The sequence below is a fragment of the Ammospiza caudacuta genome, chromosome 14 (assembly GCF_027887145.1).
Source record: "Ammospiza caudacuta isolate bAmmCau1 chromosome 14, bAmmCau1.pri, whole genome shotgun sequence".
Taxonomy (NCBI): Eukaryota; Metazoa; Chordata; class Aves; order Passeriformes; family Passerellidae; genus Ammospiza; species Ammospiza caudacuta.
This window is the reverse complement of record NC_080606.1, coordinates 1,437,156-1,462,459: the sequence shown is the minus strand read 5'-3', so window position 1 is coordinate 1,462,459 and position 25,304 is coordinate 1,437,156. Positions and strand designations below refer to the sequence as shown.

Below are 25,304 nucleotides of genomic sequence, written 5' to 3'. Positions count from 1 at the left end.
AGACACAGGATCCAGGCCTCGCTGCAGGGCTCCAGCTCAGCGTTTTGGGGAGCTGTGGAAGGGGTGTTTTCTGTCCCAGTACACCCAGTTACCCCCATGTGCTGGTGGCAGGGAGCACAGGACATTCCCACAGCCCCAGCCGGGGCAGGCTGGGCTGGCTCTGCTTCCCGGGAGAATTCTCTCCCAGTTTCGCTGTGCTTGTGCAAGCCCCGGGCCGGTGCCAGGCCCACAGGGGAGAGTGGTGCAACCCTGCCCTGTCAGGGCAGGGGGAAGAGCAGCTTGTTTGCCTCAGAGCCTTGTTTGCAGGGAGCTGGCCGAGCTGCTGAGGATAAATCAGCATCTCCTGCTTGCGCCACAGTGGCTTTGGGTGTTGTGGTGGCACCGCGGTGTCCCTGCCGCAGCGCTGCCTCTGCCGTGCCCCAGCTCTGCTGACAGCACCACTTTGTGTTGTGCTGGCACTCCTGAGCCCCAGGAGGGTGCAGGTGTGTCCCTGAGCACGGGCAGGTTGCTGTATTCCTGCAGGGAATCCTTGGGACACACAATGCCCTGCTGCCACCTGCTATTAGGAAGGTGAGGCCTGGCGTTCTGGCAGAGCTCTGCAGTGACACCTCATGAAAAACCAGTTGGATTCCCTTGTAACAAATGGGTGTAGTGGTTTTACACCCTGCGACTCATCACGGCTGGGCTTGGGGCTGGTGGCACCTCTGCAAAGCCCTGGGCACTGCAGGGATCCTGCCCTGCCCTCCCCCTCAGCATCAGGGAGGGGCTGCACAGAGTGCAGGAAATGTTCCAGGGCAGCTCTGGGCTCTGGAGTGGGCTTGGTGGATTCCTCACCACCAGAAAATACATACCAGAAAATGTTACAGGATGTTGCTGTAGCTGTTCAAACACAGGCTGGGCTGTGAGGCTCTCTGGGCAGGAATCACCTTTGCCATAGGAATGATTTGGTAAAACCCCCTTGCCATGGAATTAGCTGCCTGCATTTCCAGGGTGGAGCAGGTTCCCTGCAGCTGTTCCCTACAGCTCTTGGCACCCAGCTGCCCTGGAAGTGGCAGAACAAGGATCAATCAGTGCCAGCTGTGGGGCATCCTCATGAGAAAAGGTCTTTGTGCTTTCCTGGGAGAGCAGATCCCATGAAAATCCATTTCCTGGTGAAGTCAGATATTCCAGGCTGAAATTTACTTGGTAACAAGAATGTTTTTAACCGAAACTGGGGGAAAGACTCTGTTTTCTTGCTCTCCCATGCTGCAGGAGTGTGTGTGTGTCCCTGGAGAAGCTGGAGGGGATTCAGGACCTTGCTCTTGCTCTGGGCTCAGGCACAGCTTTACCTGAGCCCTGGCTCATGGCTGAGGAGGGAGCCAGGCCTGCAGGGTGGGGGTTCAAGCCAGATCCTCTTTGTTTTAATCAGATTCGGTGGGAAAATGGAAAAATTCCCCTCTTGGATTCTGCTCAGGTTGGGTGAGTACAAAGGACTTTTTGTGTTGCTGACTTCAGCACGCTCAGGTTTCCTCCAGAGGTGTGCAGGGCTCCTGTGCTGCTCCAGGTGGGGCTGCTCCTGCCAGGGAGACCAGACTGGTGTCTTCCCTGGAGCATCCTGAATTTGGCAGTGATGAATCCCACTGTGAGCAGCTCCCTAGCAGAAATCCAGAGCCCATCCCTGAGCCTGTGGCAGAAGCTGTCAGCTCCTTCAGGCCCTGCAAGGCCACACTGAGCTCACCCCAAAGCTTCTCTTCTCCAGGTGAACAATCCCAGCTCTCCCAGCCTTTCCTCCCAGCTGAGCTGCTCCATCCTCTGCCCATCCTGGAGCTTCCTCTGGGCTCTCTGAGCAGCTCCAGGTCCCTCCTGTGGTGGCCCAGGGCTGGGGTCTTACTGAGGGGCAGAACCCAAATCTCTTTGCTGCTGCCCACACTGTGGGGATGCATCTCCTGAGCCAGCAGTGACCCCTGGGTGCTGCTCCGGGAGCTCCTCATCCTCTCAGTGTTTGATGCTGACATGCTCATCACAAATACCTTTTATTTTTGCCTGGTTTTTGAACACTCGGCATGGAACGGTGTGTTCCCACCGGGAAAAGCAGAGCCTGGGTGTCCGTGTGGTGCCTGTGGACCCGGTGTACCTGCAGGGCTGGCCGGGCTGGGCTGGGCTGTTACTCACGGCTGTTTCAGGGAGAGCCGGGACAAACCTTCAGCAAACGCTGCCGTGACTCAGGGCCTACCGAGAATAAAGCTGCTCTGTCAGCTGCAGCCCTGGAGCAGGGGATGCTGCCCAGGAAGGGTCTGGGCTGTGTTTTCCAGCCCGCTTTGAACCATTCCGGTTCCCCGAGCCGGACCCCGAGCCCGCCCCGCCGGGAGGGAGCTCGGGGCGCGGCCCTGGGAGCAGCCCCGCTTATCTGAGCCGGGATCAGCGCAGCCACCGAGCCCGGCTCAGCTGAGCCCGGCTGCTGCTGAGCCCCAGCAGATCCCAGGGCAAGATCTGGGGCTGCAGGAACGCCGCAATGCCTGAAAATCCCTGATGTCATCCTCACTGTGCTGCTGGGAGCCAGGGCTGGGCCATCGGCCCTTTTCCAGCACATCCCGATGGGATAGAGTGGGATGGGATGGGAAGGGGATAGGGATGGGGATGGGATGGGATGGGATGGGATGGGATGGGATGGGATGGGGATGGGAATGGGGATGGGGATGGGATGTTTGCCCATCATCCCACAGCAGGAGCTCTCATTTCCAGCTGCTACAGGCTTAGCATTACCTGTGCTTGAACTGGGGACAGGGGATCCTGGTGGGGGCTTGGTTGGGGCTTCATCAACTCCAGGGCTGGAGTAGGCCATGGAGCTGCTCCCAAGGCCTGGAGCCGGGCTGGGAGAGCTGGGGGTGCTCTCCTGGACAGAGGAAGCTCCAGGGAGAGCCCAGAGCCCTGCCAGGGCCTCAAGGGGCTCCAGGAGAGCTGGAGAGGGACTGGGGACAAGGCCTGGAGGGACAGGACACAGGGAATGGCTCTCACTGCCAGAGGGCAGGGATGGATGGGATATTGGGAATTGGGAATTGTTCTCTGTGAGGGTGGACAGGCCCTGGCACAGGGTGCCCACCCTGGATCCCTGGCAGTGCCCAAGGCCAGGCTGGACATTGGGGCTGGAGCAGCCTGGGACAGTGGGAGGTGTCCCTGCCATGGCAGGGGTGGCACTGGGTGGGCTTTAAGGTCCCTTCCCACCCAAACCATTGTGGGATTCTCTGGTTCTTCCCATGCTGTGGCAGTGCCAGGGTGATGTCCTGACTCCTCAGCACAGCTCCAAAGCCCCAGCTCCACTGCCAGACTCTGGGGATGTGCAGAACGGGAGTCCCAGGCTCTGGCTGTGCCAGGCTCTGGCTGTGCCAGGCTGTGCCCACGGCTGGCCCTGGGGACCGTGCGGTGACTGGAGCAATTAGAAAGGGAAATCAAATGAGGACGAGCGGAATGCCCGGCCATTTCCTGTGGGATTATCACACCTGTGGGCCTTGGTAATGAGTTCCAAGGAGACAATCAGTGTCGAGGGCTAATTACAGCCCCGCTGCTCCCTGATGCTGCCCGGGCACCACTGCTCCCAAGCGGCTCCGAGCAGCATCGGGGGTCCCGCTCCCCCTGCCTGGGGCAGAGCTCGCTCCGAGCAGAAATTCCGTGGGGTGAGAGCTGGGGGGCTGCTCGGGGCTGTGCCAGGCCCCACGGGGCCGGGGACCGTGGCATTGGCTGGGGAATGCCAGGAATGCAGAGCGGAGCCTGCAGGGAGGGGAGCCCGTGCCGCCGAACGGAGAAACCTGTTTGATTCCCCTGCAGGGCCAAACACACCCAAGTCTCCTCCTCAAAACAAGGCTTGGCTTCCCGGGGCCGGCCCTCCCGGCAGGTGGGGGCTCAGGTGTGCCACAGCCGTGCCAGGCCCGCCGGGACAGGGACAGGGACAGCTCCGAGCCGGGAACCGCAGGTGGGACCGGGGACGGGAACGGGAACGGGGCTGGTCAGGGGGGGAGAACAGAGGGCTGCCCTGCCCTGCCCTGCCAGGGACACCCAGACACCCAAACCCTCCTGCCCCGTGGAGCTGGAGCTGTTCGGGGGTGTCTCGGATCAAAGCGGGGCTCTGCAGGGATGGGTGGGGCTCCTGCAGGGACCGGCTGGGGCTGAGCTTTGGCTCTCCCCGGGGCTTTGTTGCACCTGTCTGATCTCAAATTCCCTCGCTGCCCACGGCTCCACATGCTCCCAAAGCCCTTTTCCCCCTGGATTTCCGCCCCGGGACGGGTCTGGGTGTGGGCAGGGTCGGGAAAACTCCGGGGAATTCAATCCTGTGACCCCGAGAGCCTCCGCAGAGCTTTGGGGATCCCCAGCTCCTCCTGCCTCCCCTGCCAGGGCTCCCGGGAGACACAGGGGCTGCAGGCAGAGATTTGTGCCTCTCTGCTGCTCTGCCTTGTTTTGTTTCTGCCCGAATCGGTGAAATCAGCACCCTGGGAAGGAGTGGCAGAGCTGGCACGGAGGACAGAGCACCTCCCTCTGTCCTTGCTTCATCCAGGGAATGTCATCCCCATTTCCCCGTCCCTGCCCTGCTCAGGACAGACCCCACAGAGGAGGATGAGCTGTGCTCACCTGGGCAGGGATGTCCTTCCTCCTCAGCTGGACCTAGAGGTTTTCTTTAGGATATTTTATTACTTTTATTATAAACTCAGTTTATTTTATTCATCCAGCCAATGACTCAGTACATTTCTTCCCAAAAAAATGTACCAGGACTTAAGTGGAAGTCCCAATTTCCACAAATGGCAGATTTTAGCTTTCTTTTACAAAAAAAAAGTTGTGTTTTATGGCAAAACTTTGTGGTGTCTGTGTGACGTCGTGTGGCTTCAAGGAGCTTTTGTCCTGCTCTGTCTGTGGGTCGGTGACACAAACACAAAGCTCCACCTTTGAAACAAAACCCATTTTCCTTCCTTTTTCCTTTCATCTTTGAACATCAAGGCTCAAGGTCAGCGATGTGTGGGTGTGGCGAACGTCCTGCACATCCTTCCTTTCAAACCCAGAAATTAACTGAGCAATTAGGAATTAATTCCATGTAATTAGAGCAATGAAACTGCACACCCAGGATGGTGAAAATGACCCGGGAATTTCTGGCAGGGGGGAGCTGTGCCAGGGTGGTCCTGCATGGGCAAGGCTCAGGAAATTCGTGCCACCCTTCCCTGCCCTCAGCAGCTCCAGGCTGTGCCAGCTTCAGCAGGATCTGATGGTTTTGTGGGATGTGTGGTTGTGAGAGAATGAAAGGAAATTCTAACTGGGCATTTGCAGCTTTTCACACATTGTGAGGTCTGGGCAGGGTTCCCCCCTCCAGCTGCAGGTTTCCATCCCTTTTTCCCAAGTCTGGGGGAAAAGAGACCTTCACTGTGCTCAGGTGATGGAGGGAAGGTCCCAAGGGAATGTGGTGCTGGCATGAGGCTCCTCAGAGCCCCCAGGCTCTGCTGCAGCCACAGGGGGATCAGGACAGAGCTTCAGGATAGACACCACAGGAATTTCCCCATGGAAAGGGTGCGCAGGGAGGCCTGGAGTGCCCATCCCTGGAGGTGGGGATGGGGCACAGGTTGGATTTGGTGACCCCAGAGCTCTTCTCCAGCCTCAGGGACTCTGGGATTGGGAGTGCTTCTGGCTCATGAACCAGGCAGGCGTGAGCTGTTGCGTTGCACAATCCCAGAAGGGTGGATTTAATGTTTGATTGAAGGTTGCCTGGACTGTTTCAATTATTGAATTCCTGATTGTTTATAGCTTGACTTCAGAAATCTCCTGGTGCTTCTTAAATATCCCCAATGTTTATGGAACAGCATCAGTGTTAAACAGTCACTGCCTGGAAAAAGGGAAAGGCAGCAATAAAAAGCTGGTCCTTCAGAGCAGCTGAGCATTGTCTAAAATCTGGAATCCCAGACTGAGCTGGGTTGGGAGGGACCTTGGAACCCACCCACTGCCATCCCTGCCATGGCAGGGACACCTCCCACTGTCCCAGGCTGCTCCAATGTCCAGCCTGGCCTTGGGCACTGCCAGGGATGCAGGGGCAGCCCCAGCTGCTCTGGGCACCTGTGCCAGGGCCTCAGACTGGGTCGGGGCCTTCAGAGGCTCCTTCAGAACCTCCCCCTCCAAAGAGAGCCCCTGTGTGCAGGAGGTGCTCTGGGACCCTCAGGTGCAGGCTGTGAGCTCCCAATGCAGCCTGAGGTGCAATTCCCATTGTCCCTGGTGCCCCCAGGAGCAGACAGCAGGACAGGAATGTCCATCCCTGCCCCAGGAACGGGATGGGCTTCAAGTCTGAGCTCAGGGAGGAACTAAATCCAGCTTTAAATGACTGACTTAAAAATGGCACAGCCACTGGCCCAGGGGCTGCTCCAGCAGGGGCTGGGGATGGTCTGGAAGGGGTCGAGGTGGGTCTGGCAGGGGTTGGGGTGGGTCTGGCAGGGTTTAAGGTGGGTAGGGTTCCTTCCAGCTCCTGCTGTCCCCTCTCAGCCATCAGGTGTCAGGTGACATCACTGCAGAACAGGGACAGGGTTTGCATTGTGGGCTCGGCTGGTGCACGGAAATTCGAGTCTGCGCCCTCTCGGGAGGCGGTGCTGGGGGCTGGACCTGCCTGCTGGGCCCGGTAACCCGTGCCAAAGGAAAAGGAAAAGCCTTCTCCCCCCGCTCCCCTTCCCGGGGGTGTCCAAAAGCTGGGCTCCAGCTGCTGAGGGCCACCAGATTGGTGCTGGAACCCTGGGGGCTGAGAATTTCAAAATTTCTGTGCTGCCAGGCACTGACCCCCAGGAGAACACTGCATTGACCTGAGGCTGTGGAGAAGGCTTCCAAAATTTAATGATAAAATTGAGATTATAAATTTGAATAAAAGTGTGTAATATCACATAGTAGAAAACTTAATACTTTAGAATATAATAATATAATTATATATATATATATAACACATTTGAAGTTTTAAAGCAGTAGCTAGTCCTTCTTCACCTTCTTCATGAGTTTAAGAAGCATTGTGTAATTAGATAAAAAGTCCACATTACAAACCACAAGTACTTAGCTATTAAGTTAAAAATAAAAATAATTGTAGTGTAATTTCTTAATTAGACAGTTTATCCTTAAAAAGCCTTATAGAAAGAAAAATACAACTCAATCTTTTTAGTTTGGTAGTAAAGTACTATAAAACTCACAACTTATAGTATATATATGTATATAAATGTAGTATATATATAAGTAATATAAACAGTATGTATAAAATAATATAAATAAAGTAATACAAATAATAAAGTAATATAATAATAAATAAAATAATAAAATAAATAATAAACATAATAAATATAATAAAGTAATATAAATACTTTAAAATAATAAGGTAGTAAACATCTAAGTTAATAATAAACATCTAAGTCCAAACAAAAAATACCATCTCACACATTTAATCCCAACCTTAAAATAAAAAAAAAAAAAAGAAAATTAAAAAGCAGCACAAGATCCCCCCTTGCCCATGGAGTGGGGACCTGGCCTGGAGCTGGGCCTGGAGGCCAAAACTCTCAGCAGGCTCGAGGAGGCTCAAAGGAAGGAGGTTCAAACCTCTTGCAGGCTTTAAATACATTTTAATTGGAGGCTTGTGAAGGTCAGAGCAGGCATCAATTATCCCAGAGCAGGAGGTTTTTCCGCGTGACTGCCCTGGGTGCTGCTCGCAGCCTCCGGCTCAGCGGCCAAGGCCTCCATCAGCGCCCAGGCCTGGGGAAATGAGGCTGTGCTGGCACCAGGGGCAGGGGGAGCACGGCAGGGATCCCTGGAGAGCTCCAGCGCGGGCTCAGCTGGTGGGAGCAGGGCCTGGAGCTGCTGCTGGGCCACCTTGGGTGGCACCTGGGTCCCCACAGAGCTGGGATCACCGCGGGCAGGACAGGATCACTTCAGAGCTGGGACCATCAGTGATGCCCCGTGGGTTTGGGCTGACGGAAATAACCCTGGTGAGGGCACAGGTTGGCATCTGTGGATGTCCTTTGTGTGAGGAACGCAGAGTTTCACCCCTTCTCCAGGAGTCACAGAGCCACTGAGGCTGGAAGGGCCACCGAGGCCTTGCAGGGACAGGGAGGGCAGCAGAGGGACCTGGGGGTTCCTGTCCCAAAGGGAGCTGAGACAGTTCCTTACCCAGAAGGAACTGGGATCAGCATGGGAGAGTGAGGTGGGGCTTGGGGCATCCCATCCCAGGGCCAGGAAGCCAAACACAGGGAGCAGGAGTGCTGGAAGCTGGGCCTGGCTACAGGAACACTTCAGGGGTCTCAGGGCACCCAGTGCTCCCAGGAGAGCTGGATTTATGGGATCAAAGCAATTCCATTCACTGTTCCTAGGGTGTCACCCTGATTTTTTAAGATTTTCTAAGCCTTCTGATGTTTACATTCTTGTAACGAACTTTCTCACACACTTTCTGTAAATAACTCATTGTTTTGCATTCTTTTATGGAAGGAGAGAAATTTGATAGACTGTTAGTTTGTCCAGTGTCATTGGAGAGGTGGCACTGTCACCCTCCAATCCACTATCACTATTAGAAAACTATAAATGTTAGAGTCAGGAAATAAACTGCCCTTTTGTTCACCTTGAGAGCAGCAGCGTGTGCCCTCGTGTTGTTTTGTGTCCTATAGAGACACCAGGGCATTCTTTCAGTCCCCAGAGCTGGATCCAGCTCATCCCCAAGGCACACAAGGTGCTGTTAGTCTCAAAAGGGCCATTACCCCAGGTGCCCACAAACTGCAGGCTGAACTCTTGTTTTTAACATTTCCAAGTCCCAGCTGCGCCATCCCAAAGGAGGGTGGAAAGCAGGGAAGAGGAGCTGCCATCAGCTTTGAAAGAACAGTGAGCGTTTCATCTCCTGCAGGGTAATTAGAGCTGTTCAAGTACTTTCCGTGGAAAGCAGATCCTTTCCAATTAAGGACTGTGCTGCTGATTTCAGGCACTTGCAGAATTTATTGGGGAAGAGTTGGTGTGGCTGTGCCTGCACTCCTGAGGGACAGGATGGGACAGGATGGCTGGGCAGGGACAGGGACAGGTCACCCCCCCAGGGCAGGGCAGCCCCACAGCCTCGGGCACAGCTGGAGGTGCCCCCTGGTTCATCCAGGGGCTGTGATCCATAGGGAACACTCCCTGCCGGGGATGGGAGAGGAGTTTGGGGTGCTGGAGCTTTTCCAGAACTTTTCCTCAGCATGGAAAGAGCTGAGGCAGGGCAGGGACCCCAGGGAGAGCTGGGCTGGGCTTTGCCCCTGAGCTGGGCTGGATTCTGCCCCAGAGCCCCTGAACACTGGCATCCAAACAAGGTTCCAGCTCCCTTTTTCTTATTAAATAGCCTGGAATTGCTTTCCTCATTAAATAGTTTGGAATGGCTTTCCTCATGGGATGAGGAGCTTCAGCATGTCCTCAGTGGGACACTGCAGCCAGGCTTGGTCCCAAAGCAGGGGATCAAGATGACCTCAAGCCTGGCTCTCAGAAAAGCTGCCCATGAGCCCCAGGACTTCCCAGAGGTGGGAACAAACTGTGAGTGCTGTCTGGGCGGTGTTCCATGCCTTTGGAAATGGGATCCTGTGTTACCTAGCACGGGTTTAAGCAGCAGCCCCGTTTGCAGCGTGCAGTTTGGGGACACAGTTCAATGGGATTTTGCTGCTGTGCAGAGAGGACATTTATCTCCTGTGCTGGGTGGCTCATGTTGGACGCTTTGTTAGTGGGAATGAACCATTTTTATGGATCACCTGCTGCCTGGGACATCCCAGTGCCCCATCCCAGAGGCTGGTATCCAAAGCTGAGCACCAGTTGCATTTATCCAGCACACAAGATGAGGGATTTAATGTACCAGGGACATGAGCTGGACCATGAATCACAGGTTATTCCAAATACCAGAATGAATACTGGAATATCAGCTACCTGTTGCATATTTGGATGGCACAGGGGTGGGTGTGATGCTTGGGAATGTTTGCAGAGGGAGAGGAGCTCTGGGGAATTGTTCATGATCCTGATGGGAAGAGCAGGGATGAGCAGTGGGCAGATCCCTGGCTGAGACGAGCTGGGGGAGGAGGCTGTGCCAAGCCCAAAGCCATGAGATCAGCAGCCTGCATTCCTCCCGGGCATGTGGCTTCCCAGGAATACTGCAGGGACAGGCCCACCAGCAGGGAACAACAACCTCCTCTGAGATTCTCCCAAAGAGGGCTGGGCCTTCTTATTTCTGACAGGCAGAGTCATTCCAGAACCCAGGAGAGAGTTTTGGCAAGGGAGGACTGGGGGTGGTAAAAGCTGGAAGGTGTCCCTGCCATGGAATGGTTTGGAACTGGAGGAGATTTAAGGTCCCATCCAACCCAAGCCATTCTGGGATTCAATGTGGGATTTTCTCCTCCATAAACAAAAGCTCATCCTGCAGCTTCCATGGAAAATCTAGGAGTGCAAACAGAACAGAACCATTTCTGACAAGCACAGCCAGGTGCTGAGTTAACCTGGGTGCCTCTCATCCCACCTGACACAAATCCCAAGGGATCCTCGGGGTTCTGTGGGCACCAGAAGGTCTGGCCCAGCTGGGCACTTTTGCAAGGTCTCCTCCACCACTTTCCTCCCAGATCTGGAAAAACACCTCTGGCATGGCTGGATTGGATTTTCCCTGTCCTTGATGCTGCAGTTCATGGATAGGGAGGAATCCCAGCTCTGGTGCAAGGCCAGAGCCTCCCCACCCTCTGGCTGTGCCACCATGGCTGTGGCTCCGTGCCTGTGCTCTCCTCTCCCCTTGCCTGCCCGGTGTTTGTACCACAGCTGATATTTTGCTTATCCCCTTTTCCATGTCTTCCAGGGCCTTGTTGGCTGTGAGCAGGGGCAGAAGGGGAAGGTGCTGCTGAGACCATGATGTCCCTGGGTGTCACTAAAGGTAATTCCTTCCTCTGCTGGTTTTCCTCTGTTTCCCTTGCCCAGTTGGAGCTGCTGGAATGTCCCTGCAGGGACAGGACACCAGGGAGGTGTTCCAGTGAGGTGTGAGACTCTGTGATCCAGCGGGATGCTCATCCCGAGCTCTGCATGGCCACGTCTCCATCTTCCACCCACCAGCGAGGGGAGGGCTCCGTGCTGGGCTGGATCCCACCCGCCCCGGGGTGCTGTGAGCGCTTCCCTCCCTGTCCTGCTCTCCAGGAGGGCCGATCCCGCCCACGGACGAGGATCGCCGCAGGATCATCCGGCAGATGAAGGTCCGCACCACCCTGCGGGGCGACAAGAGCTGGATCCAGCACCACAACTCCGACTCGGACGAGGAGAAGAGCAGCCCCCGGTAGGAGCATTTCCTTCTCCTTCCCTTTCCCCATCAGGACTCCCTGAGTTGGGTCATTGATTCAAGCCCCATTGATCCCACCCTGTGCCCAAGGGCATTGTCTGGAGCTCTGGGCTCCCCAGGCTGCGCAGGATGTGCTGGGACAGGTTTTGGGGTGGTTTTGGGGTGCCCTTGGTGCCAGGCCCTGACACTGCCTGTGGGAACCCAGAACATCCTCAGAGACCCTGGCACAGAGCCCAGAACACCTGTGTGCATTTGATTATGACCCACGGAGCAAATTACCAACCTTGTATGAAGATCAGCAAGCCACAACACTTTAGGTAGGATAATAGTGAAGTTATCACGGGGTGCAAAAGTAGATTTTGGGGTTTTTGGTATGGCAAGATGGAGGCATCTGGGTGTGCCCAGCCTTTCTCCTTCTTCTTCTTGGACTCCATCTTCTGCTGTGATGGTGGCACTCACAGATTGGTTTAGAGCAGAAGCTCACTGTCTAACACAGGTGATGGGTATTGGGAAGTAACTGTAAACATTGTACACGTAGTTTTTAGTATAAAGACATAACACTGCCCTGGGGGCAGGCAGAGTGCCTGGAACTGTCCTGCTGGACGGACCTCGGCAGGGCAGGAGAAAATTTATAGATAAGATACAATAAACAACCTTGAGACCGAGAAATTAAGATCTCCGAATCATTCTTCAAGTGCCAGGCTGGGAAAAGAGACTTTTAACAATCTCGGGGTCGCAGTGACCCAGAAAGACCCCGAGAACTGACAGAGGAGTTGCTGCTCCTCTTTATTTCTGATAAATGCAAGGTGGCCAGAAGCTCAGACAAGCTCCAGCTGGGATTCAGCAGCACAGACAGGTTGGGAGGCTCAGGAGAGCTCTGAAGTTTTGTGAAGCCAGATTGTGCTCTGGAGTGACAAACTCAGGGCAGGCCTGCAAGGAGTTTAGGATGGGAGAGGCGGGAGATCAGACAGTTCCCTGGCTGTCACACAGTGCCCTGTGCCAGAGAACACCAGTCTGCTCCAGCTCCTCTTTACCTGGGAGCAAACCCAATTCCAAACCCCCCTTCCCTTCCCCTCTCTCCAAACCCATGCTCAGCAGTCAGTTAACCACATCCTTGTGTTTGCTGTTCCCTCAGGTCTGGCCAGGCTGCTGGGACACCCCCAGCCCCCAAACCCACTGCTCCCCAGCAGGACAGGTAATTCCAGGGGCCCATTCCCATCCATTCCCTGCTCTGCTGCCTGCAGGGCTTGGTGCAAACCCTCACTGTGTGCCCCCCTCACGTGCTGCTGCCAGCACAGCCCTGGGCACAGCCCTGCTCACAGGGATGGCTCACCTTGGAGAGGGCAGGGAGTGGCTCCCCAGAGGTGCAGCAGGATGCAGGGGTGACTTTAATTCAGGGGAACGGAGCCTTTGAGCCATGCATGGCACAAGGCTGGGCTGGGACATCAATGGCTGTGCTGGTGCAGCCCCTCAGTGCTCCAGGCAGGAGCTCCTCAGGGCAGGGGGAGCCCTGGCTGGGGCTGAGGTGGGTTCAGAGCATGAGGGGTCTCCAGGAACTCAGGAGCTTGGAGGAATATCCTGAAATACCAAACTCTTGGGAAGGGCCTGGCCCTATGTGAGAGCTCTGCCCTCTCCCCTGAGCACTTCCCTGCTTCCCTTTCCCTGTGGCTGCTCTCCCCACTCCTGGTGCTCTCCAGAGGAGCCACGCTGTGCTCCCTCCTGGGAATGCACCTCGGAGGAGTTGGGGTGCAGCTGTGATAAAATAATCAGGATCTGCATCACAGTTGATTCCCCCTCCTGTGCCACCAGCCTGGGCCAGAGAACACTGCCAGCAAGGCTAATATTAATTGGTTCACTCTAAAATTAATTTTTCCTATAAAAAATCCTTAAGAGAGCTTGTTCTGGTGATTATTCATGTCAAACATCCCTCCAGAGCCAGTCCAGCTGTGGGATCCCTCCAGGCCTGTTTAGCTGAGTTTTGGTTTGACACCCACGTGGACTTTCCCCTTCAATCCTGGTGCTGCTGCTGTTGTTTTCCCTGTGTTTTTTACTCCCTGATGTCTGTTCTTTGCACAGGTCCTCTGCCCCCAAGCCCCAGTCTGGATACCTCATCAGGTGGGTATGGAGTGGGAGAGATCTGGGCTGCAGGGGGAGGAGAACTGGCTCAGGAGCAGAAAATGTTCCATCAGCTGGGAACATCCCAGTGCTCAGGGCCAAGAGCCAGCCCTGTGGTTTCACTGCTGCTTTGAACTTGGCTCCAAACATTTCCCATTTTATGTGAGATGTCCCTTCCCTCCCCAGGGGGGTGTTCACCAGGACCATCGACAAAAGCTCCTCCACGCCGGATCCTTCAGCTGCCAGCCCAGCACAGAAAAAGTACGAGGGTGTCCCCTGTGCCCTCCCCTCCATTCAGCAGCATTCCCTGCAAACAGAGTGGGGTATCTGGGGCTCTGCTGTTGTCCCCCTCCCTGTGGAGCTCCCCTGGGGAAGGAGGTGGGGAGGGATGGGAAGGTCACATTGCCAGTGTGCTTTGTGTCCCCCCAGCACTGCCCTGAAGGGACAGAGCCGCTCTCCCTCTGGATACAGGATGACCACAGAGGACTACAAGAAACTGTGAGTGGGCAAAGGGAGCAGCTCCTCCTGTCCCTGCTCAGTGGGAGCCCCAGGAATGCCCCTGGAGCATCCAGAGCTTCCACTGGAAACTCCAGTGGTTCCCAGGGCGCCTCTTTGTGGGCCAGGAGCTGCTGCTTGAACTGACACCAGGCAGGAATGGAGGGTGCAGCCTGGGAACTGGGTTTGGAGCTTTCCTGAAGCCTGGAGAAAGGCAGGGCAGCACTCTGGGCATTTCCTGCCCAGGTTTTTGTGTCCCAGAGCGTGGCTGTCATCCAGAATGGGGTTGGGGCCTCTGGGCTAAGGACAAAAGTCCTTTATGGACCTGTGCACCCCTATGGAAAATACAGGTGTCTGCCAGGGCCTGACCGAATGCCTTGGATTCACTTCTGTTTGGCTCTGGTGCCTGTGCCCAGCTCCAGCAGCAATTCCTGACCCTGGCTCTCCCTTCCCTCCCTCCCAGAGCTCCGTACAACGTCCGGCAGAAATCCGTGGATGGGGAGGAGGAGGATGTGCCTTTCTCTCCGGATGAGCATAAAAAGAGGTGAGCCCTGGAGGTGCCCCCGTGTTCCTGCAGGGACAGGGACAAGCTCTGTTCCATCCTGGAGGGTTGGTGGACCCAGGCACGGCTCAGGGCTGGGTGCAATCCAAGGATAATCCCAGCTCTCCCTGCTCCGAGCCCCGCTCTGCCCACGGGCCACCGCGCTCCCAACAAAACGTAATTAAATCCTGACGTGATGCAGCCTGACAGCACAGCCCAGTTACCCAGGCAGCTGGGAGGGCTCTGGCATCCCTGGGCTGCCTGGTGGCCGTGGGGGAGATGGAGAGGCACAAACAGGCAGGAGGGAGGAGCCCAGCTCCCCACACTGCGGGTGCCAGAGCTGGGATCACTCCAGGACTGGCACCGAGGGCAGCTCCAGGATGGGCTGTCCTTCCTACCAGGAACAGGAACAGAGAATCTCAGAGAATCATCCTGGGATGGTTTGGGTGGAAGAGACCTCAAAGCCCATCCAGTGCCACCCCTGCCATGGGCAGGGACACCTCCCACTGTGCCAGGCTGCTCCAAGCCTTGTACAGCCTGGGCTTGGACACTGCCAGGGATGGGGCACAGGACATGGATAGAACCAGGTCTGCTCTCTCTGGCTTCAGCCTTGTTGCTCTTGATGGAGTTTCTGATGCCCCTTTTCCCCAGCCACAAGTCTTGTACAAAGGAAAACTTAATCATTGTCCCCTGAGGTCCAACCACTAAAAGACCTGGAGAGGAACTTTGGATAAGGGATGGAGGGACAGGACACAGGGAGTTTCTGACTTCCACTGCCAGAGGTCAGGGATGGATGGGATATTGGGATGGAATTGTTCCCTGTGAGGGTGGGCAGGCCTTGGCACAGGGTGCCCAGAGCAGCTGGGGCTGCCCCTGGATCCCTGGCAGTGATCCCTTCTCCCTTGGGACATGTGGTAGTACCCAGGTCACTGCAGACACTCCATGGAGTGTCAGCCACAGAACCCATGTCCATTTGTCTGTCCATGGAATCCAATATTGCAACAGTCCAGGTCTGCAATGGACGGTCCAGCCCTGGCACAGCTGCCCAGGGCAGTGGTGGAGTCCCCATCCCTGGAAGTGTTCAAAAAACCTGTGGCTGTGGCTGTGGCACTTGAGGACGTGAGTTGTGGTGACCATGGTGGTGGTGCTGGCTCATGGTTGGACTGGATGAATTTGAAGGATGATTGGATGATTCTTTCCAACCTTAACCATTCCACGATTCCATGAAATCTGCTCCCCAGAGCGCAGGAGCTCGCTCAGGGTTAGCCCAGCCTGCAGAGGTTGTTCCCTGCCCCTCCAAGGCTCCAGGCAGGGAGCAGCAGGGCGAGCAGGCTGTGAGCCCTGCCCTGCTCTGTCCCTCTCCAGGACCGAGGCTGCCAACAGCGTCCTGCGGCGCTCGGCCGGCCGCGAGCGCGCCTACGTCCTGTCCGCTGCCAAGAAGAGCAACGGGTGAGTGCAGGGCTGGGAGGGGAGCAGGAGCCAGGGAAGGGCTGCTGGAGCTGAGGGAGCCTCTCCAACACAGCAGCCAAGCACAGGACACAAGGGCTCCAAGGGCTGGAGCTCATTCCCTGCAAGGGAAGAGCTGGGAATGCTCACCTGGAGAAGGGAAGGGTCCAGGTGCTCTTCCAGGGCCTGAAGGGGCTCCAGGAGAGCTGCAGAGGGACTGGGGACAAGGATGGAGGGACAGGACACAGGGAATGGCTCCCAGTGCCAGAGGGCAGGGATGGATGGGATATTGGGAATTGGGAATTGTTCCCTGGCAGGGTGGGCAGGCCCTGGCACAGGTGCCCAGAGCAGCTGGGGCTGCCCCTGGATCCCTGGCAGTGCCCAAGGCCAGGCTGGGCACTGGGACACCCTGGGACTGTGGGAGGTGTCTCTGCCATGGCAGGGGGTGTGGCTGGATGGCCTTTGAGGTCACTTCCAGCCCAAACCTTTCCATGATTCCATGGTATCTGCAGGATTCTGCAGAACTGGGAAATCCTCCAAGTATTCCTTATTGAGAGGGATGAAACTTCCAGAAAAGAAAATCCCAGGGAGTCCCTAATTCCCATTTTCAGGCTCAGTCCTTCAGCTGCTCTCTGCAGTTTTGTTGCATTATTTCATTGGTGTCACACCCCTGGTTGGGGCCAGCTTTGCCCAGAGGGGTGACAGGACCTTGCACACCTGGGGCAGGGTTTGGGGGGCTCTGCCCCTGCCCAGGGAGTGTCATTCCCTCCAATCCTTTAACTGCTCCTTAACCCTTCCTCCACAGCAGCCCAACCCAGGAATTCCCACCCCTGTTTGCCAAGAGGTAGGTGCTGCACCTCGGGGAGCACTGCTGGGGCTGGGTGCTTGTACCAGGTTGGGACAGCAGATCCCAGCAATTTCACAGCAGAGGAAGAACAATCCCTCGGAAAAGGATGCTGAGGGTTGAATCTCACTGCTCTTTTGGGATAAACAGTGTTGGAAGAACCGGGAATGCAATCCTGGTGGTGCTTTGGGTTATGGACAGCCTGAAATGGGGAGGCTCAGGCACAGCCTCCCTGCTCCAGGCAGCCAGGACAATGCTCCTCAGCATCTCCCTCCTGGAGCTGTCTGTGGGACAGGAAACGTGCCCATGGCTCCTTCTGGTATCACTGCCACTGTTGGTAATGAAGGGATGGGACTGGTTTTGAGCTAAGAACAACTTTCTGCTCAGATAAACATCATTCTCAGAGGCTGGGAGACTTTAAAGGAGTCAGTCACAGCTCAAGAGTAGTCACAAGTTCCTTGTTACAAGACAATATAGAACTTTCTAATCTGATGAACAGATGTTACAAGGGTTAGTTTGCTTTTCTAACTTATCATTTTTATTTAATTTTGCTGCACTGCAGATAATTTTGCCTAATGGGCTTCTGTCTCACATATGCTTCTATTATAACATCTCAACTCTATACAATTACACCCCTACACTATAAACCCTTCACCATCTTACCAATGCAGTTTCTCACTTACTTAAGGCATATTCTTACTTACAACTATAAAAACATAAGTTTATAGCTGTTCTGCGTATTGTATTTTTACATCAATCCAAGCTTCTCCCAAGGCTAAAGGTCAAACCCTTCAGTGTCCCTGGAAGTTTCTGTTTTTCCAATTCCCACACTCTGGAATCCAAGAACTCAGCTGGTGCTGTGTGGAAAATCCCCCTGGCCTGGCTGCATTCTGCCCCTTGGGATGCTCAGCAGGAGCACAGGGAGCAGCAGCAATAACCTGCTCAGGAAACAGGGGGAAACAGGGATAAATTGCCTGGAAAGCTACAGAAAAGAGGGAATGATGTGCCATTTGTCTCTTTCTCCCCGTGGAAAGAATTGAGATAGAAGAGGAGGAAGGACAGCAGAGGAGGAGTCCGACCGTGCCGGGTTCGTCCAGGGTTGCTCCGGAGAGCAGCAGGTACTCATTGCTCAGGGTGGCATCTCTGATTCCAGCCTTTGCCAGCTCTGGGGATAACTGCATTTATCAGCTCTCCAAACACAACCAGACATGGGGAGTTTGCAGAGGAAACCTCCCAGGAAACACTGGGGATAGAAACAGCTCCACCTGGGATAAATGGGGAAAATAATTTTCTAAACCCGAGCAGAATGGCAGATGTGAGTGACAGCAGTGCCACAGAACACAGGGACACTCTCAGGGAGCAGCACAGGAGCTGTGGGCATAAAGCAGCATTTGAGCATGGGAGAAGCTCCTAAAATTCATCTGGATTAATGTTTTGTTGATTTATCATTTTGTTCTCTTTTTTTCTTTTTTGTCAGTGCTAATGGGCTAAGGAAAACCAGCCCTGGGTCTTCCTGGGATGAGCCAAAGGCAGCAGCAGCCTCTCCCTCCAGGTAGGAGCTCCAGCACGGCCAGGATGGGTGGGATTGAAGGTCAGAGACCTCTGTGGGCACCACTCTGGGAAAGGGGAGGATCCAAATCCATCTTCCCATGGAAACCTTTCCTGGATGCACACAGCTCTTGATAAAGGTTTTATGGCTGAAACTCATGGCAGGATCTGACAGTATCCTGATGGAAGGGCTCAAAACCCAAAAGGAAAAAACCCAAATGTGGAATCCTGGGCTGGTTTGGGTTGGAAGGACTTTAAAGCCCATCCAGTTCCACCCCTATGGGAAGGGACACCTTCCACTGTCCCAGGTTGCTCCAAGCCCCATCCAGCTGAACCCTTTCCTGCCAAACAGGTGTAAGGGAATCATTTTTAGCTGTTTTCCAAGGTTTTTGACTGAATCCATGCCTGGTGTATAAAAAAGGTGGAATAGTTCTCACTGCAATCAGCACTTTGTCTGCTGCCCTTGTCCTGGTGCTTTTACTGTAGAAAGTGGAAATTCCTGGCAAAATATGTGCTTTTAATTTAAAATTGCTCTGGGAAGATGACTTTGCCAGTGAATGGATTGAGAAAAGTGATGATTCATTCCCATTTTCTTCTTTGCCATAAGGAACACTCCAGTGCAGGGTGGATTTGCTGCAGCTGGAGCTGGTTTGATCAGGAATGACAGTTTTGTCCTTTGTCCTCTCCTGCAGCCCCAAACCAGGCAGCAGGAGCCAAGCATCCCCATCCCTGAGTGACACTGTGGGGACAATCTCCACTTCTGCTGAAATCAGGTGGGTCTGGAGGCCCTGCAGGATCCCGAGGGCAGGGTGGGGAATTCAGCTCTGCCGGGGGGGATTCCCTGGAGACACAAAATCCTCCAGGACACGTCCACCTGTCCATCCATCCCACCTGTCCATCCATCCCACCTGTCCATCTGTCTATTCACCCATGTCCACCTGTCCATCCATGTCCACCTGTCCATCCATGTCCACCATGGCCACCTGTCCATCCATCCCACGTGTCCATCTGTCCATTCATCCATGTCCATCCATCTACAACACACCCAACACACTTGTCCGTCCATCCATCCATCCATCCATCTCTGTCCCACCTGTCCATCCATCCATGTCCACCTGTCCATCTTCCATGTCCATCCATCTCAAACACACCTCTCCATCCATCAATGTTCATCTTTCCCTGTCCATCCATCAATGTCCATCTTTCCATCCCACCTGTCCATCCATCCATGTGCACCTGTCCATCCATCCGTGTCCATGTGCCCATCCCACCTGTCCAGCTGTCCATCCCTCCATGTCCATGTGTTCATGGAGCTGCACAGACCAGCAAACACCACACAGGGAGTTCCAGGGAAGGGGCAGAAGCACCTGGGAGGAAACATCCCCAGATGGAAGCCAGGGCCTGCCTCAGTGTGAATGCTGGGAATTGGGATCCAGACCTGCAGCCCTTTCTCCAGCTCCTCCTCCCCCTCCCTCACGCTCCTGCTGTTTTCCCTGCAGGAATGGTGAGGACAGGCAGGCCCTGAGTGGGAAATTCTCCTTGGAAACGGCGTCCCAGGCTGGAGATGGGTAAGGACTGGGCGGGGGCTGCTCTGTGCTGCTGAGCTCTGTGCTGCTGGGGAGCAGCAGCTCCTGCTCCTGGTGTCCCCCAGCCCGGGCTGGGCTGCGCTCCCAGAGCAGCATCTGCTGGCAAAGCCGAGCCTGGCAGAGATCCCCTCCCTTCCCTCTCTGCTCTGGGATTCTCCCCTCCCTGCATTTCCCTTTATTTTGCTGCTCCCTTTGCCTCCAGCTGCCATTCCCTGGAATTGTCCCTCCTCCCAGGGCTGCGCTGGTCCTTGCTGCCTGCTGCTCTTGGGCCATGGTTCCATGATCCATGATCTGCAGTCAGACCCACTGATGCAGAGATTTAGCCCCAGGAATGCATCCCTGCCCATCCTGATGGAGAGATTTAACCCCACTTCATTCCCCAACCAAATATCAGCAGATTTCTCTAGGATGACACATTACAAATGCTGACAAGTCCCATTTTCACTGGAATTTTCCTTTTTTTTTTCCAGTGACAAAGCTCTGAAGGGAAAGCCTGAGAGGTTCCCATGGGATGAAGGGGCCCCCAAAGCCGCCAGGGCTGCCATGAATGGAAGGTAGAGTCACTGTGGGATCCCTGACTTGGGCACTGCACAATCCATAAGCTGCTGTTCTGGAGCTCCCTGGAATCCTGGAATGGATCTTTACTGGTGGAAAAACAGATTCCACATGGGCTTGTAGAACTGCTCTCTCCTCTAGGAAATCAGGGGAAAGCCACTGCAGAACATTCCTCAAGCTGTGTCTCTCTTTTCCAGTTTTGCTGAGCACACAGAAGCCAAGAATGGGTTTTACCCACCAGAGTAAGTGGAAAATTCCCTTTTTCTCCTTCATTTTAGAGCTGGGGGGTTGTTTCTCCTGCCCTGGGCCTGCCCTGTGGATGAGCTCTGGGAGCAGCTCCCAGAGGAGGGTGGGCCTGACCCAGCAGCTCAGAAGCCCTGGGCTCTTCCAGCTGCTTTCCTCACACGAGGATGAGTGTGTTGGATGTGGGGCTCAGCCCTTCAGGAAATTCCCAGGGCTAAGCAGGAGGGAGGGAAAGATGCTCCACTAGAGCCAGGAAAACCTGGCGGTGGATGTTTCTACTTCTTGGTGTTCTCCTCTTGCTGAGGTTCCTGCTGGACCAACCCTCCCTCTTCTCCCTCAGGTCCAGCTCTGGCTCCTGGCACTCTCCTGGGGATGCTCCGGAGCTGCTCCGTCCCTCTGAGCCCTCCCAGGGGGACACCAGGTGTGACACAGGGCCTGGGAATGGCACCCTGTGCTTCCAGGGGCACCTGGGCTGGGAATGAGCAACTTGTCCAAGTTAGAACCCAAACTGGGCAACAAAGCAACTGGGAAAGGAAAATCCTGTGTGGGCAAATGGTGGGAGCAGCATCTTCCTGTTCACTGTGACACAACCTCTTCCCAGAGAAGCAGCCTGGGAATTCAGGGGGAATTTCCTCTGGAAAAGGTGGTCAGGCCTTGGCAGGGGCTGCCCAGGGAGGTCTGGAGCCCCCACCCCTGGAGGTGTCCAGGGAAGGACTGGAGGTGGCACTCAGTGCTCTGGGCTGGGGCACAGGTTGTACTCAATGATCCCAGAGGGGTTTTCCACCCCTGGGATGCTGGGAGCAGATCCAGCAGCTTTAGCACTGCCTTTAGTGCCTCCATGCCACAGGATTTTAGAGCCTTTGCTCCCCTGACATTGCCAGGGGTGCTTGGTCAGGGAGGAGTTGCTGCTGTTGGCAGCACTGATCTCCCTGGAGCTGCTTCCCTCCCTTGTCCATTATTTTAGGATTCATTTCCCTGTACTGGCCCCACAAAGGCATTGAGGTGAGCAGGTTTCAGTGCCAGGTTGGGGCTTGGAGCACCCTGGGATAGTGGAATGTGTCCCTGCCCATGGCAGGGGGTGGGACTGGATGAGCTTTAAGGTCGTTCCAAGCCAAACCTTTCCATGATTCCTGGGTTCTGTGAAATGAATTCATCCCCCTGAGCTGAGGAGAGGAGGATCCCACGGCCTGGAGCTGCTGCTGGTGATGAAGGAATGTCCTCCCCAAAGTGACTCCTGTTGGGCTTTGTCCAGGTGCTCCATCCTGGGACAGGACAGGAAATTCCTGTACGGAGATATGTAGGAATTTAATCCCAGTAACCACCTCAGTTCCACCACCAGCCTCTCCTCCTCTTGGATAGGATTGAAAATGGGTTTTTCTAAGGGCAAATCAGTTCTCTGAGACAATACTTTCCTGTTTCCTGGGCTGATACAAAGTGCAGTGTTGCAGTTCCATAAAAATCCCCTGGAAATTTTGGAAGCTCTAAATTCCTGGTTTTTTGCCAGGTCATCCTTGCAGCCTGATGTCTCTTTTCATCCCACTGAGAGAACCCCTGTGCACATTGAGAACACAGAATATTCCTTTAAAAGGTAAGAGTAGGGTGAGTTTAGTGGGTGTAGGAACAATCCTGAGCATTAAGGGAAACCTGAATGGGCAAGCACAGAAAGAGGCTCCTTGGCTCCTTCTCCTGCTTTTTTCCCAAGGATGGAAACAACTAAGGTTTAAATAAACCAAGAGCTTTGTGTTGTATCCCCCTCCATCTCCTTTGAGCACTCCAGATTTTTCCTCCTCCTGTGCTCTCACTGGGGGTCAGTCACTCCCTTTCAGTTCCCTGATAATGCAGGATGCTGCAGCAGCAGCTGGAGCACAGGGACACGGGCTGCCCTAGAGAAAGCCCCAGTGCAGGTTGGCACAAAGCTGGCTGGGGGAGCAGAGCAGTGCCAGGAGCCAGGTGCCAGTCTTTAGGGATGTGATGGGGGCTGCTCTGGTTTCCAGCTCTGTCCTGGGCTATGAGGAGAGGAGCAGCTCCACGAATCCTGAGGGTCCATCCCACCACCAGCCCTACTGGGATGAGACAAGGTGAGGACTGGGGGGACTGGGGTGTCTGGGGTTGGTGATCTGGGTATCTGTGGTTGGTGATTTGGGATGTCTGGGGTTGGTGATCTGGGGTGTTTGGGGTTGGTGATCTGGGGTGTTTGGAGTTGGTGACCCAGAATGTCTGGGGTTGGTGATCTGGCGTGTCTGGGGTTGGTGATTTGGGATGTTTGGGGTTGGTGATCTGGGATGTCTGGGTTGGTGATTCGGGATGTCTGGGGTTGTTGATCCAGGATGTCTAGCCTTGGTGATCTGGGGTGTCTGGGGTTGGTGATCTGGGGTATCTAGCCGTGGTGATATGGAATGTTTGGAACAGCTCTGGCCAAACTGGCTCCTGCTCCTCTCCAGGGAATGGGTTTCTGCCCATCCCAGCATGGGTTTTCCCATCCCTGGATGTCTGGTTTAGGTTTCTGGACTCAGTCAGCCTCACTGAGAGGGCCCAAGGAGCTCCTGGCCATGAGAGCCCCCCAGAGCCCCCCAGGCTGAAGGATCCCACTGAGCCCAGCAGGGTTGGGTAAGGAATGGGATATTCCCCCTGCCTTCTGTGGGATGAGGGATCATTCCTTGGGCATCTCCCCCCTGCTGATAAATACCCTCCCAGGTTCTCCTTTTCATAGAGCAATGGAATTGTTAAGGTTGGAAAAGACCTCTCAGATCAAGTCCAAGCATCAGCCAGCACCATCACCACGTTCAGCACTAACCCATGGCCTCCATGACACACCCACACATTTCCTGAACGTTTCCAGGAAATGACAACCCTTTCCATGAAGAAATGGAAATGACAACCCTTTCCATCAAGAAATTTTCCCCAATATCCAACCTAAACCTCCTCTAGTGCAACTTGGGGCCTGCTGGTGCCTGATTCTAGTGCTGCTTCTATTGGATGAACCTTTTACCACGGTTTTATAACAAAACTTGGGAGAAAACATCATCCTTAGCTGGAGCCATCAAACCCTGTCCGGCTGGACTGTCAGGAGTGCCTTCCTAGACTTTAAATTTGGGAGCAGAGGGTGTTTAGGGAGAGACAATAAGCAATAAAATTTGGCATTGGGCTCCATAGTAATGCTGGGTCTGGTTTTGAACTTCCCCAGTCAGGGCTGGGTGTCCACATGGGAGGAATTTATGGACTGATTTCCTTTCTTTTGCCCATATTTTCCACATAAACTGGAAGAACTGAGGCTCTTGGTTAAACTGGGCTCCCTCCCAGGTGTGTCAGTGAGAACACCTGGAGTCAGAGGGTGAGCAGAGTGTTCTTCTCCCCAGGTCTGAGCTGCGCTCCCAGGACACTGCTGGGAGCAGGGACAGGGACCTGGCACTGTCATCCTGTGTGCAGAGTGAGGAGAGCACTGCAAGAAGGCAAGAGTGATAATGGGACTGCCTGTCCTGGTGGGAGGAATTTGCTGCAGGGGGCTCTGGAGGAGGCACTAAAGGTGCTGTGGTTGAGGTCCTTCCTTTCAGCCCTGCTTCTTAAGAGGTCTGGATTTTCCATCTGTTTTTTTTTTTTTTTTTCACATCACTTTGGGTTATTTGAGGGCTTGGGTTAGTGCTGGATGGTTGGATTTGATGATCTTAGAGGGCTTTTCCAACCTAAACAATTCTGTGATTCCATGATTCTATCTGGCACATTTCCATACAGGGATATTGCAGTTTTCATTTTTCCCTTGAGGCAGGAGATTCTCCAGGGGCTGCATCTCCATCCCACAGGAATTCTGTGCTCAGGGTGCTTCCATAGCCCATAAAGGTCTCATGTCTTGGCAGGTCCAGCTCTGTTCCTGGAGGAAGCAGCATCCCAGCTGCAGAGATTCCACATGCAAACGAGTCTGAGCCCCGCAGGGACAGGTACAGAGCCAGGGCACCAGGACATCCCTCACACACCTCCAGCTCTCCTTCCTGGCCAACCCAAGGCATCCAAATGCTCATTTCCTGGCCTGGGCAATTCAAGAACCAATGCAGGCTCTGTGCCACCTTTCCCTGTGGAAGGAGCACAGCCCTGCAGGGACCTCCCACAGGAATTATTGCAGTTCAGCATCAGAAGGACCTGCAGCTGCTGCAGAGGGCCCAGAGGAGGCCACAGAGCCCCTCTGGAGCCGGGCTGGGAGAGCTGGGGGTGCTCACCTGGACAGGAGCAGCTCCAGGGAGAGCTCAGAGCCCTGCCCGGGCCTGAAGGGGCTCCAGGAGAGCTGGGGAGGGACTGGGGACAAGGATGGAGGGACAGGACACAGGGAATGGCTCCCAGTGCCAGAGGGCAGGGATGGATGGGATGTTGGGAATTGGGAATTGTTCCCTGGCAGGGTGGGCAGGCCCTGGCACAGGGTGCCCACTCTGGATCCCTGGCAGTGCCCAAGGCCAGGCTGGGCACTGGGACACCCTGGGACAGTGGGAGGTGTCCCTGCCATGGCAGGGGTGGCACTGGGTGGGATTTAATGTCCCTTTTAACCCAAACCATTCTGGAATCCCCTGATCCTGTGGTTCTGTTAACACCATGGTGCCCCATTTCTCCCTGTTCCCTTAGGAAGTGGCAGGATCCACCCTCAGCACACCCTGAACACCCGTGGGAGCT

At 54.8% G+C, this 25,304-nt stretch overlaps 1 protein-coding gene across 5 annotated transcripts in view; it reads left to right on the top strand.

The window, feature by feature from the left end:
- The first annotated feature begins 3,871 nt into the window (after window positions 1-3,871).
- Window positions 3,872-25,304, top strand: part of ZNF185 (zinc finger protein 185 with LIM domain) — a 30,869-nt gene continuing 9,436 nt past the window's right edge. For 4 of the 5 annotated variants that reach the window (XM_058814165.1, XM_058814164.1, XM_058814163.1 and 1 more), the window contains exons 1-22: window positions 3,872-3,946; window positions 10,808-10,882; window positions 11,140-11,275; window positions 12,414-12,473; window positions 13,355-13,393; window positions 13,580-13,654; window positions 13,823-13,891; window positions 14,352-14,432; window positions 15,795-15,878; window positions 16,681-16,719; window positions 17,754-17,837; window positions 18,197-18,271; window positions 18,960-19,040; window positions 19,767-19,835; window positions 20,324-20,407; window positions 20,606-20,650; window positions 20,992-21,072; window positions 22,156-22,239; window positions 22,646-22,729; window positions 23,151-23,258; window positions 24,008-24,100; window positions 24,503-24,583. In XM_058814165.1, the coding sequence (XP_058670148.1) occupies window positions 10,858-10,882; window positions 11,140-11,275; window positions 12,414-12,473; window positions 13,355-13,393; window positions 13,580-13,654; window positions 13,823-13,891; window positions 14,352-14,432; window positions 15,795-15,878; window positions 16,681-16,719; window positions 17,754-17,837; window positions 18,197-18,271; window positions 18,960-19,040; window positions 19,767-19,835; window positions 20,324-20,407; window positions 20,606-20,650; window positions 20,992-21,072; window positions 22,156-22,239; window positions 22,646-22,729; window positions 23,151-23,258; window positions 24,008-24,100; window positions 24,503-24,583 (1,577 nt within the window). In that variant the 5' untranslated portion in view covers window positions 3,872-3,946; window positions 10,808-10,857. The remainder of the gene's footprint in view (window positions 3,947-10,807; window positions 10,883-11,139; window positions 11,276-12,413; window positions 12,474-13,354; window positions 13,394-13,579; window positions 13,655-13,822; window positions 13,892-14,351; window positions 14,433-15,794; window positions 15,879-16,680; window positions 16,720-17,753; window positions 17,838-18,196; window positions 18,272-18,959; window positions 19,041-19,766; window positions 19,836-20,323; window positions 20,408-20,605; window positions 20,651-20,991; window positions 21,073-22,155; window positions 22,240-22,645; window positions 22,730-23,150; window positions 23,259-24,007; window positions 24,101-24,502; window positions 24,584-25,304) is intronic. The other variant, XM_058814166.1, reaches the window with a different exon arrangement.